The sequence below is a fragment of the Colossoma macropomum genome, unplaced genomic scaffold (genome assembly GCF_904425465.1).
Source record: "Colossoma macropomum unplaced genomic scaffold, Colossoma_macropomum, whole genome shotgun sequence".
In the NCBI taxonomy this organism is placed as follows: Eukaryota; Metazoa; Chordata; class Actinopteri; order Characiformes; family Serrasalmidae; genus Colossoma; species Colossoma macropomum.
The window spans coordinates 19,085,235-19,099,905 of record NW_023494791.1 but is presented as its reverse complement, the minus strand read 5'-3'; the positions used below and the strand labels follow the sequence as shown (position 1 = coordinate 19,099,905).

The following is a 14,671-nucleotide window of genomic DNA, read 5'->3' as shown; positions in this document are numbered from 1 at the left end:
TTGAAATTTACACGTGAATTTTGCGTAAACAGTATGTATATTCTTAATGCTAAATTTTCCGTTATCATGTCATTAGTGACAGAGTAGTACTGAAACGATACTGTAAAACGTGGTTTACAGGTTAACACGTTACCATCACTTATTGTCAGTGAGGAGGGTTTCACTTTAAATGAACACCCAACAAAACTGCATAGGAACAATCTAATTATCGGTTCCAGACACGTTTTCCATTCATGCATAAATTATAACTCATCGTTCAAGGGCACTCCACTCCACAGACTGACTGACAGGCTGCACTCCTCTCTCTCTCTCCCTCTCTCCCTCCCCATTAACACACCGATGGCTCGCTAGCCGCCTTTAGCACTGCTAGCCTGCTGAGACACGGCTGTTAGCTGGCTGGCTAGCCGACTAGTGCTAAACGAGAGAATCAATGGCTCCGCTAATGCGGCACGGAAACGCCACCTGACATTGAGACGTTACTAACTCCCACAGTGGGGACATACACAGCTGGCTCCCCGGCAGCAGCGCTTACCTTTCGCCTCGCAGTCGGCGCAGTATTTGTTGTCCTCCTCCCGGAGCATTTTGGACAGGATGGCCTGATGCTGCTCATTCAGTTTCTGAGCCTTCTCCCTCTCCGAACGCGTCGTCATCTCTGCCTTTCTGTCTGTAACGTTTCCTCACACAATCACCAGCCTTTCCCTGTGTCTCTCTGTCTAATTTATCGGTGTTAAATGGAAGACCATCCCCCGGGAAAAAAAACGGACAACGTACAGGTCTGCGCCGCGGAAGCCCCGGCTGCGAGAAATCGACGGAATATGGCAGATTGAAGCGACTACCCGGAAACGGAAGCGATCGTAGTATGAATGAAACGCTGTTTTCCAAAGTGCCATATATGTTTACCAGTAAGTCAGAAAGTTATTTCATGCTGTTTTGTTGATATTAAAAATACTTCACATAAATTGAACGCTGTGAATTAAATAAAGTTAAGGTAATTTTACGTCATCGTACAGAAGCGTCGTCTGTGGTTCTCAGTGATTGGTCCGTTGTTCTGACGTAAAAACAAAACAGGTTTAGAATGACAATGACGTGCTTGTGCCCATTCACTGACACTTCACAGACCTGCCCAGCATCACGCCTACGAGCAACTGGTCTGGTCACTGTCTAGTAGCAGTAAGTCAAGGAAACTGGATACGTGGTATAAATGTGTAGACTTTCCGGTACTTACCCAATGGGCTTTGTCGGTTTTATAACCTTGATGAATCATAAAATCGGTAGGTGTGCTCATGTCGATTTGACATTCACGTGGACAGACACACCAACCTGTATCATGACTGTACCAACAACGTATAGAAGCCTCTCTGACCTGCACTTTAGTTTAAAAAAGTTTATATATGTATATGTATATATATATATATATATATATATATATATATATATTTCTATGAAGGGTAATCGAAGGTGGTCCTCTATTCTGTTCAGCACCAGTGCTTCATGCAACAAAATACACTCCATGTTCAAAAGTTTGTAGACACCTGCATGTCCAACGTTTCTTCCGACATTAAATGTATTAACAGGGACTTTCCCCTCCTTTGCTCTACTCTTCTGGGAAGGCTTTACACCAGATGTTGGAGCAATGCGAGGATTTGGTTGCATTTAGCCACACTTAGTGAAGTCAGATACTGATGTTGAATGATTATTTCTGGATCACAAAATGGCACTCATACCAGAATTATTCAGTTGTGGTCCATCACTTCAGACCAATGTTGCGAGATTTAAAAGCTTCAAAGCATCCTATTCTATTGGCAATGCCTTTTTCTGGACATTATGAAAGCTGTTTGTGTGGAATTGAACTAAATCAGCAATAGGCGCACCTTCAAGGAGTGCCTGATATTTTTGGACATATAGTGCATGTTAGAGTATGACATGGTCAAGTTATGAAATTCTGATTCTGAAGGCAAAACTATTACAAGAAGTCCCGAACTCTCTCAATAACTCAAGAGTGCAAATTGTACTGTGGCTGGCTTTTATTACCCCACAGGTGTAAAAAGCATGAAGAATAAACATAAAACATAATTTCATATTAAGCTAGCAAATTTCAGTTATTTGGTAACTCCATAATGGGTACAAAAGAAATAGACAACAGTAATCATTACAGCAAGGATATGAATTAACTGGTGAATGTATAATGGCATTAAATAAATGACCGATTTTTTCCATAGAAACCATAACCGTACAAAGAATATATATATATATATATATATATATATATATATATATATATATATACAGAAAAAAAACACTTTTTTTCATACTGACACATATTTTAGTAACGGAAAGGTACACAAAGTGCATTTTTTTTACAAAAATATTTATTTTAGCAAGAATTAAATTATACAAGTAAGGGAAGCATCTATTCAGTGTGCACTATTAATCAAGTTGGGTCACTTCTCAAAAACCCTAACAACCATCTAAAGAGATGAACAGTGCCTGGTTGGGATGCACATCTCAAATACATAACAGTATTCAAAAAAACTCATAATATTCTTTGTGAAGAAAACCTAAAAGTCAATACAGCGTCCCTTTCTCTCCCAGTCTCCATACCGTGTTGGCTCTGGGCCTCTGGGGCCCCCTTTCTCTTTTGTGTGTGGATTCACATCATCTGGAAACTCTGTTTAGAGGAGAAGGTAAGTAACAAAACAAGTAAATAAACATAATAATAATAACAACAACAACAACAACAACAATTACATGCATACTGTGACTACTATGCTGGGACTGTCATCGGTATCATTTTGAACTCTACTACCTCTGCCCTTTAGCACACTACACTCAGATATTTTCACATTTATTATATGTCTATCTACAAAAAGGTGACAAATTAAAGAACAAATCTCAATGAGTGGAGAAACATAAGTACAGGTGCTTCCAGACAGGTGTACTACATGATATACAGTTCACACAATTAATATTCTGCTCTGTTGCATATATTGAAGTACTGAGCAGATACTTTTGACCTTGATTTTGGATCAAGATGGCAAGAGGAAGGAGATCTACATGACTTTAAAAAGAGGGTTTACTATTGAGGCATGGATGGGGGGTCTGGGGTGGGGCCAGAGTCCAGCATCAGCTAAACTTGGTAATTAACAGATGAGCTGAATTAGGTGTGCGTGAAGAGGAAAATCACCAAACAGTGTGGGAATTCAGCCCTCCAGGACTGGCGTTTCCTACACCTGCCTTAAAGGGAAGGGTCACTGCAAATTATCACGAAGTTATTAGGACTAATGACCTTTATCCTATTATAAAACAATCTATCCTGATGGGAGCCCCAATCCATAAGGCACAAGGGGCAGCTGAATGGTTTGAGGAGTCTGAAAATTTTAAATCATATGCTACAGCCTTCACAGTCACCAGATTGCAACCCAACTAAACACCTATGGCAGATTTTAGACCAACATGTTGGACAGCACTCTCTACCACCACCATCATCATCAAAACACCAATTGTGGTAATATCTTTGGAAAAATGGTGTTCCATAATTCTAGTACAGTTCCAGAGATTTGGAGAATTTATGCCAAGGCATATTAAAGTTGTTTTGGTGGCTCGTGGTGGCCCAAAACTTTACTAAGACATTGTATGTTGGTTTTTCCTTTAATATGCAACCCATCTGTGCATATCAATATTGTTTAACATGCTGTACAAAACCTTTCGCACATAATGTTCTGTAAGCTACCTGGATTGTCCAGTGTGCAATATGTGTACTGTCTTGCACAGTTTTTAATGTAGTGTACTTTTGTATTACGTTTACAGTGATCTGTCTTATACCTTTGTTGTACATACTTTGTTGTACAAACTGGTGCAACATGTGTGATATATAGTATTTTATATACCACACATGTTGCATCAGTTTGCTTTGCATTACCCTGTCCTGCCCTGCTGAAAAAAAACAAAAAAACACAGAAACCACTAAAAGTTTTTGTTGGTTCCTGGTGGCGTCCAATAGTCATTAATGGAATTTTGTGTTTTCCACATGGGTTAATATCACAGTGTAAAGGACTTTAATGGTTTGACAGGTGTGCTGGGATTTGATAGCTTACTAATGGGATCTAAACATGTCCTATAGGAAGCTATTGGTTTCTAAACGTAACTATTAATCCAATTTTCATTTGAAAGCCAAACCAAAAGGTTTTCATCCTAATGGTCATACATGTCTTTTTTTCAGCAGAGTAGTTTTATGTCTACAGTAAAGAGGAGTAAGTGAACTGATATTGGGGTTTACAAGATTTACTACACACGCTGCAACCGTAATGTTAGACAGGGAATTATAATTAGGGACCAATGACACTAACGACCTACTTTCAAGGACGTCTTTAGTTTCTGAGTCTTTGTCGTCCACGTCGAACCTTCCCTGCGGTGTTTTTGCTTTGCGGAGCGGCTCTTTATCCTTCACCACTCCTCCGGCCGAATACCCGGCCCTCCTGGAGCATCCTGCAATACACCAACCACAATGGTCTAACTAGTCATTGTTAACACTGCGCAATTAACCATGTCTATCAGCATCACATTACATCATCACGGTTAGCTGGCTGAGCTTGAGAGATAACTAACGTTAGTTAGCTCTCGCTCTTCACTGGTACGAGCTTAAAGAATTGAATTCCTGTAATACATTCAGGATGAAACCGCTTAATGAACCAGTTACCTGTTACTGACTCTAGTAACAATCCATTCTTTACTAAACATCTGGTGTTAAAAGACCAAAGGCGTAAAAAGGACATTCTGGCCGAGCACAACTCCGCTACACAGCAGCTTACACAACTGCCCGCTGTTCGGACAACTGAAAATGACGTAGGCTGCGCGTCATCATCTAAGGGACGCAATCCATTCAGGAGCTGCACAGCAGCGCAATGTGTGCGCATTAACAGGCCTGGTTGAGTTCAATTTACAGACGGATCAATTGTTTCTAATGTGTAACACGGAACACTTATGATGGATAAAGCCATTAGCCTTTTATGCCTTCTTGGAAAATTTCACATTCATAAATGTACAACGGGCTGTAGCCCAAATTTGAATTTATTTTATTATATTTCAGTGCGCTCCACGTATATCAGAAGATTCTGCATTCAAGAAAAAAATAAATAAATAAATAAAAATAAAATAAAAAAATAATAAAATGAGAAAGAAAAAAGACATCTCTCGTCTTAGACACAATGTCTAAGATTATTTGACATAATGTTATTTATTTTTGATGTTCCATTTTTATTTCTCATATTTACATTTAATTTATTTACTTATCTGGTATTCTAAGTTTTATGATATTGTTTTGAATACTGTTATTTCTATTAGTTATTTGCCACTGATGTTGATGATGATGATGATGATGATGGCAGTGGTGGTGATGGTAATGACAATGATCAAAATAATTTATTTGGGATTATTTTTATTATCCTTGTTATGTCCATTTATGTATTCTTCTCCTGTATCATTGTTCTATCTCCTTCTTTATTTTCGCGTCCATTCATTAATGTAAAGTTGTGAAGTGCAAAATGTATTCTAAATTTAACCATCTCAGAAAAAGTTCATCAATTTAAGGGGAATGTAGCTTCTCGGGAAAAATGAAATAAAATAAAATAAAATATACCTCAGCCTGTATGGCTACCTAAGCATTACACTTAGCAATTTAAGACTTCCTAGATATGTTTTTTCTACTTTTTTAGCTTACTGTCATACTGGTATGAGATCCCTGTCCTGGAAACCAACCCTCAGTGTTTAGCTTTAACACTTCAGTATGTAGTGTAATATCAAGCTAACAAACACTTCCTCCACACTAACTCTGAGCACAGGTGTTCTTCAAGGATGTGTATTTAGACCCCTCCTGTATTTCCTGTTCATGCACAACTGCATTTCTGAGTACAGCTACAGTGTCAACCTGATCCTCAAGATGAGACAGCAAACAGTGGAGATCAGTGCTCTGTCTGCGGTGCAATGATAACAATCTCTGGCAAGACAAAGGAGATAATTGTTGGCCCCATTTATATCAGCAGAGTTGTGGAAAGAATCAGCAGCTTCAAGTTTCTTGGCATGTGCATAACTGATCACTTCACCTGGTTCCTCCATATCAACATGATTGCGAGGCTTGTCCATCAGTAACTACACTTCTTGTGGAGCCTCAGGATGTTTGGCTGCATCCATGTAGCTGAATAAAGCCTCATTTCTTATCTGCTTTCCTTGATTTTGCCTCATCTGGCAGCCTTTGAAAGCAGAGATTTCATCCAAATATTCAGATGTAGGCTACAATATTTCACCCACCTCTATAAATGCACCATAGAGAGCATCCTTTTTGGTTTGGCAGTGGCTCCCTATGTGACTATAAGGCTGCCCAGGGAGTGGTGATAACAGCAGAGGCCATTAAAGGCAATAAATTGTACAGGTAATCCACTTACACAAAGAGACCAAGCACACAGTGTGTCCTCCTTCAGGTATCAGCCATCAGGTAAGTGGTACTGGAGCATCCAGTCAAAGACTTGAAGACTACTTAACAGTCTCTAGTTCACTCTCTCAATATTATTGTCACTAAGTAACTTTACAACTAAAGCTACAGCTACAGTCTTGTGTCTAATTGTATATTGACTGTCACTGAACAACTTTATACATAATGCTGTTTCAGTTTTAGTCAATGCTGCTGATGGGTTTGTTTTCTTTTCCTTGCACTACTGATGCATTTAGTACTTTAAATTTTATATTGCACATACAATTATTCATATTTTATAATTTATTTGTAATCATAGAATACATTTTCCATGCACCCTAACAAGATTGTCAGCAGCCCCACATCACTGACTCACCACCACACTTCACAGTGGGGATTAGCTTTTTTCTGTGTGACATTGGTTCTATTTCTGCCAAATCCACCACAGGTATCTGTTGCTCCACTGAGCCTTATCTGACCACAGAACCTGGTTCCAAAGTTTTTGTGATGTTTAGTGAATGCCAGGCGTCTACATTTATGATTTGTTGACAGCAGAGGCTTTCTTCTGGCAAGCCTTTTAAATAGTTTGTGGTCATGCCATGGCATCTTGGAGTTCTTGGAGACTTGGTAACCTCAGGAAGTAACTAAGCCCTGAAGTTGTTCACTGTCATCCATGGAGAATGTTTTGCCTCTCAAATGATCCTCCTCACTTCGCCTGGCGGCAAAATACACTTGTGTCTTCCTCTTTCAGACAGTTTTATCAGCTCTAGCTCTTTGTAGCTCTTAATTAGTGCCTATAGTGAAGCTTTCATTTATTTAGCAATTGCATGTTTAATGAAGATCAATAATCTTTTGACTCAGTTCATTTAAGTACTCTATGATCTTCCTCATGTTGATGGATAAATAAGAGCTTTTGGCTGGCGTTACCGTAACTTCAGTGAAACTTCAGCAAAAATAGCATGCTCACTTTTCTTGATTCAAATATATATATCCATTTCACAAGAACAAAACATCACATCAACGCAATGTTTTTCTTTCAGTTTGGCAAAAATTTATGTAATTTATTTTATTTATTTGGAAGTGATGTACAGATTTGAATCAAGTAAAGTTAGCACCCTATTTTTTCTGTGTGGAAGATCATTTGAAAATTCCTAAAGACTCTAGTGTGCTAAAAAAAAACATAAATCTACAAAACATAAACCTTTCCAGGAGTACCAATATGTTAATATTTTAGACACCTTCTTTGAATAATTGCCTCAGTGAAGGCTAGAATTCTCTTATTTTCAGCATAGAATCATCAACAACAACAACAAAGCTGTTTATGATTCTTCATATCTGTCTCTTTCTCTCTGTCTAATATACAGGTCCTATATTCCAGTATTACATATTGAAAGCACTTTAGGACCTTATAGAAAATACATAATCATTAGCAAACAATCATTATATTTATTAATTGTGAACATTTTAACATGATCTTTTCAAACATTTCGTAAAATTAAATGACAAGGAATAATTACTTGAAGTATAACTAAACAAAAACAATATAGCTGACACAGGCTGCATGCTGGGCACTATGAAGATGTATAAATGCAAAATAGTGATGATATGCCTTCATGAGTACATATATCACAGAATTTTAATGAATTCCATCTTGTCTTATTCTTATTTATATTTTATTATGTTTAGTCCTAATTCTGGGTACTGAACGATTAGCAACACCTCTCATAGCAACAGTACGATCTCTTATTTACACCTGTTCTGACAAAAGGCAACATTTGTCAAGCAAGGGGGGAACAAAACATCAAAATGCTTTTGTCACCAAACTAAAATACTATTTGCATATGGTGAAATGTGTTTAAATAGTGTGCTCTGGTTTTCATGACAGTTATGTACATGTATTTATGCAAAACAGTCATCAACTCTGATATTACAAAGTAACAAATACAAACGCTGTGCAGTAGGTGTATATTTGTCCCATTCTCTAATGGTCACTTGGTAAGTAGGATATCAAAGTGCTGCAAAAAGCAGAAATGTGGCTATAAAAACAATATTCATGTCCTGTACTTCTGCACTATCCTCTTGTGGGAAAAAAGAACCAGACATTTGTTGTTACGAAGACATTTGCAATTGAGTATTCTGTCAGCATGTTGTGATGGTTCATGAAGAAAGTGGGTCTCATCACAAAGGTCTATAAAAGCTTTCAAAGCAGGCTTAGTTCCTTTATGGAAATCTTGTTTTATCTTGTTTTCCCCTCCGGTATAAGAGCCTTTGAAAATGCCAGAATGCTCCCCATCTCTTACAATTCTGGAAATTTTAAATGGACACTTGTGTAATGCAATATCATATTTGGAAAGTGCTGATGAAACTTAACCCTACATTCCTGTAGTGCAGTAATGGAAAGAGCTCCTGGTTAGTTTCAGACACACTCTCACATCTGCACATAGTTAATATCACAACCACACTGTTGCACTCCCCATACAATGAGGAGGACATACATTTATCATGCAACCGAAGCAGTCATTCACTCTGAGAGGAAATCCATCACATATCTGCCTGCTATCCATCTCATTTGACTACAGCATGTTACCATAGCTCCTCTGCAACATAAACCATCAACCTCATTCAGTGATAAGAGCACTAAAGAGAGAGTGGAAGACTGGGCAGTTACAGAGAATAGGTGATTACTGAGGGAAGATGATGCAATCTCACTTATATAACATCAGAGATATCATCAAATAACTGTTTAGTCTCGATTGTAAAACAGGTGAAGAAAAATATATCTTTAGGTTGAGGAATTAAGGCCCATATAAGCTTAAACTGATCCTAAACTGTGGTACATGTCTATGGTTAGATTAAAATGTTCTTTAAAAATGAGTTGAATTTAACATAAATTACACATTTCATAAAAGAAATAGAGCACCAGACTCTTAAAAAGATGGTTCTTCAAGGGTTCTTTGGTAAGAGGAATAGTTCCATTTAGAGCCATGAGTTCTATATGGAACCATTTCATACTTAAATGGTTCTTTGCATGGCGAAATAATTCTTTAGATTGATGGAGAATGTGTTGTGTATGGTTCTATTAAGGGTGAATGATATGGCAAAAATATTTTATCATGATACTTTAAGACATCTTTACAGTACACAATATGCATCATGATTTTTAGTTTTTCCTAGACTTAATAAGTAGAAACAGACAAAATAGAACATGTAGTGTCACATATAATAGTAATGATAATGATGATAATAATAATAATAATAATAATAATAATAAAAAGAAGAAGAAGAAGAAAACTTACAACACAGTGATTTTTTTCAGTGTTTCAAACTGCTCTGCACTGAATCCATTTAAACAGGCCTAATTATACTTACTTTGTAATGAAGCATGTAGTCAGAGTTATTTAGGTACTGACAATGTTCACGATATGATCAGAAAAGCATATTGTGACAATGTTTTAAGATAACGATAAAATATCATCATGTCGTCATACTGAACACATACTGAACATATCGAATATACTGAATATATATATATATATATATATACATACATATATATATATATATATATATATATATATATGTATATATATATATATATATACGTGTGTGTGTAGAGAGAGAGATACATCCATCAATCTGAAGAACCATTTCACCATGCAAAGAACCATTTAGAACCATTCCCTTTGCAGGACCAACTTTTTCAAGCGCCTTCATTATTTTTTTGTGGGGAGGTGTTAGGTGACCTAGCCTACTTGCATAATAAGTGCTTGAAACCAGGCTAAGCAGGCCTACCTTCCGCTTAGCCTGCAAATCCATACTGAGACGTTCCAATGAAAATTCCGTGACAGCCAGAAAAAACGTGCAAAAATGTGCCGTTAAACGTAGCTTAGTGCATGTGTGGATACACTAATACAGTCCTTATTAGATCACAGCAGTTGGTGAGCGTTACTTCGTGTGTTTCTCCAGTTACAGTCATATATTCGGGCCACCGTGTTCATTTACCGTGGAGGCCTGACTGAGTGCGGGGCCGACAACAGAACTGAGCCGTGAAGAAATAAATATGTTACCACAATAACAGGGCTGTGTGGTGAGCATGTGAGGCAAAGCGCCTATTATTAAATAACAACCTACAAACCGGCGCTGAATAAACCCGTGCAGTGCTGATTTGAGTCCAGCCGGCCTAAGTAAGCGAACACTGCAGATGTGGATTCAGCGCTGGGGATTTAGCTCTGGATCTATAAAAGAGTCCCTGCTAGTCGCAGGTGGAGACGCTGCTGATCTTGCCGGTGTTCTCAGTCCATGGCTGCAGGTTGTGCAGGGCGAACAGGGAGCTGTTGTGCAGGCAGATGGGGTCCGGACTCACGGGCTGGTTCAGAGTCTTTTGAAAGGCCTCTTGCTGGAGCTGTATCAGGAGGCGGTTGGCTTGCTGTCGCTCGGCCTCTCTCTCTTCAGCTGTCTGTCTTCTGAACAAACGCCATAAAAAGAAGTCAAATTCGACTCTTTATCATCACACACGACACATATCCTCTGCAGCAAAGATTTAAAGGCCTCGGATTCTTAAAGGAATGGTTCACCAAAAAGAAAACGAAACAGTTTGGAGTTTAATTTTGATAAATGAGTATTCTGAAATGTTAATCAATTGATTTTAGCAGAAAATAAATGAGTGAATGAATGAATGGTGCAGTCAAACATGCACACCTTTTACGTTCAGAACGGAATTCAAATGTCAGTATAATTCGTTGATATGTAAACAAAGTCATTCAGATGGTTTGATGTTGTAGTCAAACTTAGGCTGCCGCGGATTTTCTAAACAGTGGTGGTGAACCAGGGGTCATGATATTTAGTCAAACCAGGGGTCATGATATTTAGGCAAATATAGCCTTTTATTTACTACCCAAAACCACCAGTAAACCAACACATATTATGAGTTTTATATGTAATCTTTACAATGGTAAAACGGCGTTAAACAGAAAAAAAAGTTTTCTTTGGGGACTATTTTGCCTTACAGCACCCTGCATGTACCTCTCCGCCGTGAATGCGTTTAAAAATATATATTTAAGGCCGAAACATCGAAAACTTTCATAAAGCAATGTAACTCTTAAGAAGTTACTTTGTTTTATGAAAGTTATAAAATAACTTTGTGATGTCGATTTTAGACACATTAAACGCATTAGATGTCTGATTCCTATCACCACCAGTGAGAGCAATTCTGACTCGTTTCCCTAGAACGGCATTTCACATGAAACCACTCTGAATAACTTTTTATGTATATCTTAACGATTAAATCATGCAGAAATTGAGAAAAATCGATGGAATTCCCCTTTTAGAAAATTCTAGCTAAAAAGAACCACATTTATGATAAAAAATAATAATAAAAAATTAAATAAGCCTTTAAAGACTGGCTATTCTTAACGCATTAAGAAAGAAAATTTGGAATGTCAGGCCAGGCATGCCATTCACCACATATAAAAGCCAGAATTATATACATTAAAAAAATATATCGTTTATTCACTTAAAAAACAAATATCATTTATATAATTCATTAACATTAAACTCACTGCAGTAACACATTTGTCTCCTGATAAGATTATCTGCCAAACTATTCAGTTTAGATGTAAACGTGATCTAATTACTATGAAGAAATAATTGTATCCTAAATATAATAATAATGGTATTATTATTATTATTATTATTATTATTATTAATAATAATAATAATAATAATAATAATAATAATAATAATACCAAACAAAAACTGTTTTGTATTAACACCCCCCCCATTTTCCCCCAAAACATATTAATGCAATTAATGCAACCATAAAATGTGAAGGAATATTTTTTAAAGTATTTGCATTCACACGACGCTTCTCTGCGTTTCTTATTCTCCTTTAGCTTCAAAAGAACTGAATCTTAACAGCTCTGTCTGCTGGTGAGATCTCCTTTACAGAGGCAGATTAGAGCAGAACAGCTCACCTCCATTTTGTTCTTCTGTTCTGGAACCATGTTTTGACTTGAGCATCAGTCATTTTAAGTGCCTTCGCCAGAGCTGCTCTCTCTGCTGAGGCCAGATACTTCTGGCGGTGAAAGCGCTTCTCCAACTCGCAGATCTGCAGGCGCGTGAACGACGTCCTGGGCTTCTTCTTCTTCGGGGGTGTGCGGTTCTGGTAAGGGTGACCTATACGGCGTGTTACAGTGAAGGGTGAGAGGGCCACTGGATCGGGAAACAGGGCGAAAGCAAGCGGGAGAGAATCAGCAACGACACAGAGCAGCAGAGCGCAGCAGTGAAGAGAAACAGTAGCGCACAGTTAAGCTCCTGACCAGAGAGCCGTTCATTAGCACTAAAACTGAGACACGTGTGCGAAGCATCCTAAACAAAAACATCAACAAAGCAAGCACAGCGCAGGAAAGATGCGTAAAGGAGCTGAATAAAGGGGTTCTCGCTCGTGTGCTCTAATTTAGGACAGGCTTGCTCCTAAATTAGGCTCGAGAGTATTAAATGAATTGCGTGTCAGTTTAATTAGGCTGGCTGGTGACCTGATAACTGAGGCCAGATTAATCTCATCTGAACAGAACTGAATATTACTCACATCACACCAACAGTAGGCCTATCACAATAATATTATCCACAGTGATGTAACCAGAATCAGCAGAATATGAGGTAATATTACGCTCGGCACAAAACTGTATATTTTATAATGAAATCAGAAAATGGTTCATAATGTTTACAGCCATGTTGGAAAAAGAAAGATATAATCAGCCTCAACATTTTACATATTATTTTACGAAAATGTATTACGTAGTGTATATATATAAACAACTGGGAAAACTGGCAAACGATCGAAATAAAAATAAATAAATAAATAAAGCAGCTATGTTTAAATGGATTCGAAAGTACTGTTCTTATTCATCTGTTTATTATACTGAAGACCAAAATGTGAATTTTAGAGCCCATTCATGTGCATGAATACAACTTTGACTTTTAAACGATTTAGTTAAAGTTAAAGATAAAGATCCACAATATATTTTAAAAGCTGATCAGTATTTAAAAAACAAATTAAACATTTTGTTAAACCAACTAAACTAAACGACATATATCTAAATAACGAAACACAACTCTACATTAACTATAGTGTTATTATAATGTTATTACATAGCATTGTAGTGTTAGTATATTTGGGTCAGAATAGTAAAACATTAGATTGGTCGTGTATGAGGGCAGTTAGTTTCTGTCCTGTGTTACCTGTGAACCTGTCTTTGGTGTATCTTCTGTTGCTCTCCATCCACGGAAACGTTAATCCTGTGAGGTTGTTCATGGAGCTCATGCTGCTGGGCGCTGTAACTCCGTTGGTCTGGATGCTCGCGTGCACGCCGTTCAGGGGCCGGTGCGCCGGCACGCGGATCACCCCGGACGCGGTAAGGCCGCTAACGTTCCCGTTAACGTTCATGCCCGCGTTCATGGCGTACGAGCCGCCGCACGCGCCGCCGCCACCGTATCCGCCATTGCTGGAGCCGTACTGGCCGGTCACCGTGTTGTAGGCGGTGCTGACGATGCCCCCCAGCCCGCAGTCCAGGTCCTGCATTCGGGGGTTAGAAATCATGCAGCTGCTCGGGTCCGCATTGCTCAGAATGTGGTCGATCCCGAAACTGATGGCGTCCACGTGCGTGTGCTGCAGATGCGCTCCTATATTCTCCATGGTCCGGAGAGGCGCGCGCTCCCGGAGACCCGTCGGTTCCTCCGTGCCGCCGCGCGTGATCAGCCACTGAAGCCCGGCTCGGTCTCCGATCGGCCCGACCTGAAAGCAGGGACTGCGTGTGTGTGTGCGAGCGAGGAAGAAAGAGAAAGGCTGAACTTCAGTCGTTTCTCTTTTTTTTCTGCCTCCTCTTTGGCTCACACACACACACAGCCCGGCGGACAGAGGAGCCGCGGGAACATCAATCAAAATGCCAAACAGGCCGGAGGAGATTAAGCCCGCACTTTTAGGCTTCACGATCCAATTGGTTGGAGAAATAACGACGAGCTCATTCTCTACAATCCGGGACGAAGACAAGAAAACCCCTCAATTAGAGAGACCACTGCACTGTTAATATTCATCACATGAAGTGTTTAACATAGAAACTTGATAAGACACCAAATCAATCAGTATCACCTGCTCGGTTAGCGCTGCACGTCTTTAACTTCAGAATATATGCGCAAACTTTCAGCCAAACT

The 14,671-nt window shown here is 38.7% G+C and overlaps 3 protein-coding genes across 4 annotated transcripts in view; all 3 read right to left on the bottom strand.

The window, feature by feature from the left end:
• The window catches only part of smap1 (small ArfGAP 1), a 103,609-nt gene extending 102,766 nt beyond the window's left edge, over positions 1-843 (bottom strand). Inside the window, exon 1 of one of the 2 annotated variants that reach the window (XM_036574274.1) lies at positions 533-843. In XM_036574274.1, the coding sequence (XP_036430167.1) occupies positions 533-650 (118 nt within the window). In that variant the 5' untranslated portion in view covers positions 651-843. The remainder of the gene's footprint in view (positions 1-532) is intronic. The other variant, XM_036574275.1, reaches the window with a different exon arrangement.
• A 1,456-nt stretch (positions 844-2,299) lies between these two features.
• sdhaf4 (succinate dehydrogenase complex assembly factor 4) lies at positions 2,300-4,832 on the bottom strand. The gene is made up of 3 exons (XM_036573452.1): positions 4,697-4,832; positions 4,354-4,485; positions 2,300-2,668 (listed from the first exon to the last, which is right to left on the bottom strand). Exons 1-3 carry the CDS (start codon positions 4,770-4,772, stop codon positions 2,559-2,561), a joined length of 318 nt encoding a protein of 105 aa, XP_036429345.1. The 5' UTR covers positions 4,773-4,832; the 3' UTR covers positions 2,300-2,558.
• A 5,845-nt stretch (positions 4,833-10,677) lies between these two features.
• tlx1 (T cell leukemia homeobox 1) lies at positions 10,678-14,239 on the bottom strand. Its single transcript, XM_036573451.1, has 3 exons — positions 13,703-14,239; positions 12,436-12,673; positions 10,678-10,926 (listed from the first exon to the last, which is right to left on the bottom strand). The coding sequence occupies exons 1-3, from the start codon at positions 14,154-14,156 to the stop codon at positions 10,716-10,718; spliced, it is 903 nt and encodes a 300-aa protein (XP_036429344.1). The 5' UTR covers positions 14,157-14,239; the 3' UTR covers positions 10,678-10,715.
• Between the last annotated feature and the right edge of the window lie 432 nt (positions 14,240-14,671).

Bases quoted from the DNA above. Each gene is read 5' to 3' on its own strand.
- sdhaf4 (XM_036573452.1), bottom strand. From the start codon at position 4,772: ATGTCCTTTTTACGCCTTTGGTCTTTTAACACCAGATGTTTAGTAAAG. The intron at 4,486-4,696 runs GTAACTGGTTCA...GGTGTATTGCAG, and splicing joins GTTACTAGAGTCAGTAACAG to GATGCTCCAGGAGGGCCGGG. The intron at 2,669-4,353 runs GTAGGTCGTTAG...TCCTCTAAACAG, and splicing joins AACTAAAGACGTCCTTGAAA to AGTTTCCAGATGATGTGAAT.
- tlx1 (XM_036573451.1), bottom strand. From the start codon at position 14,156: ATGGAGAATATAGGAGCGCATCTGCAGCACACGCACGTGGACGCCATC. The intron at 12,674-13,702 runs GTAACACAGGAC...TTCCCGATCCAG, and splicing joins CACCAAAGACAGGTTCACAG to TGGCCCTCTCACCCTTCACT. The intron at 10,927-12,435 runs GTGAGCTGTTCT...GCGTTTGTTCAG, and splicing joins AACAGAAGAACAAAATGGAG to AAGACAGACAGCTGAAGAGA.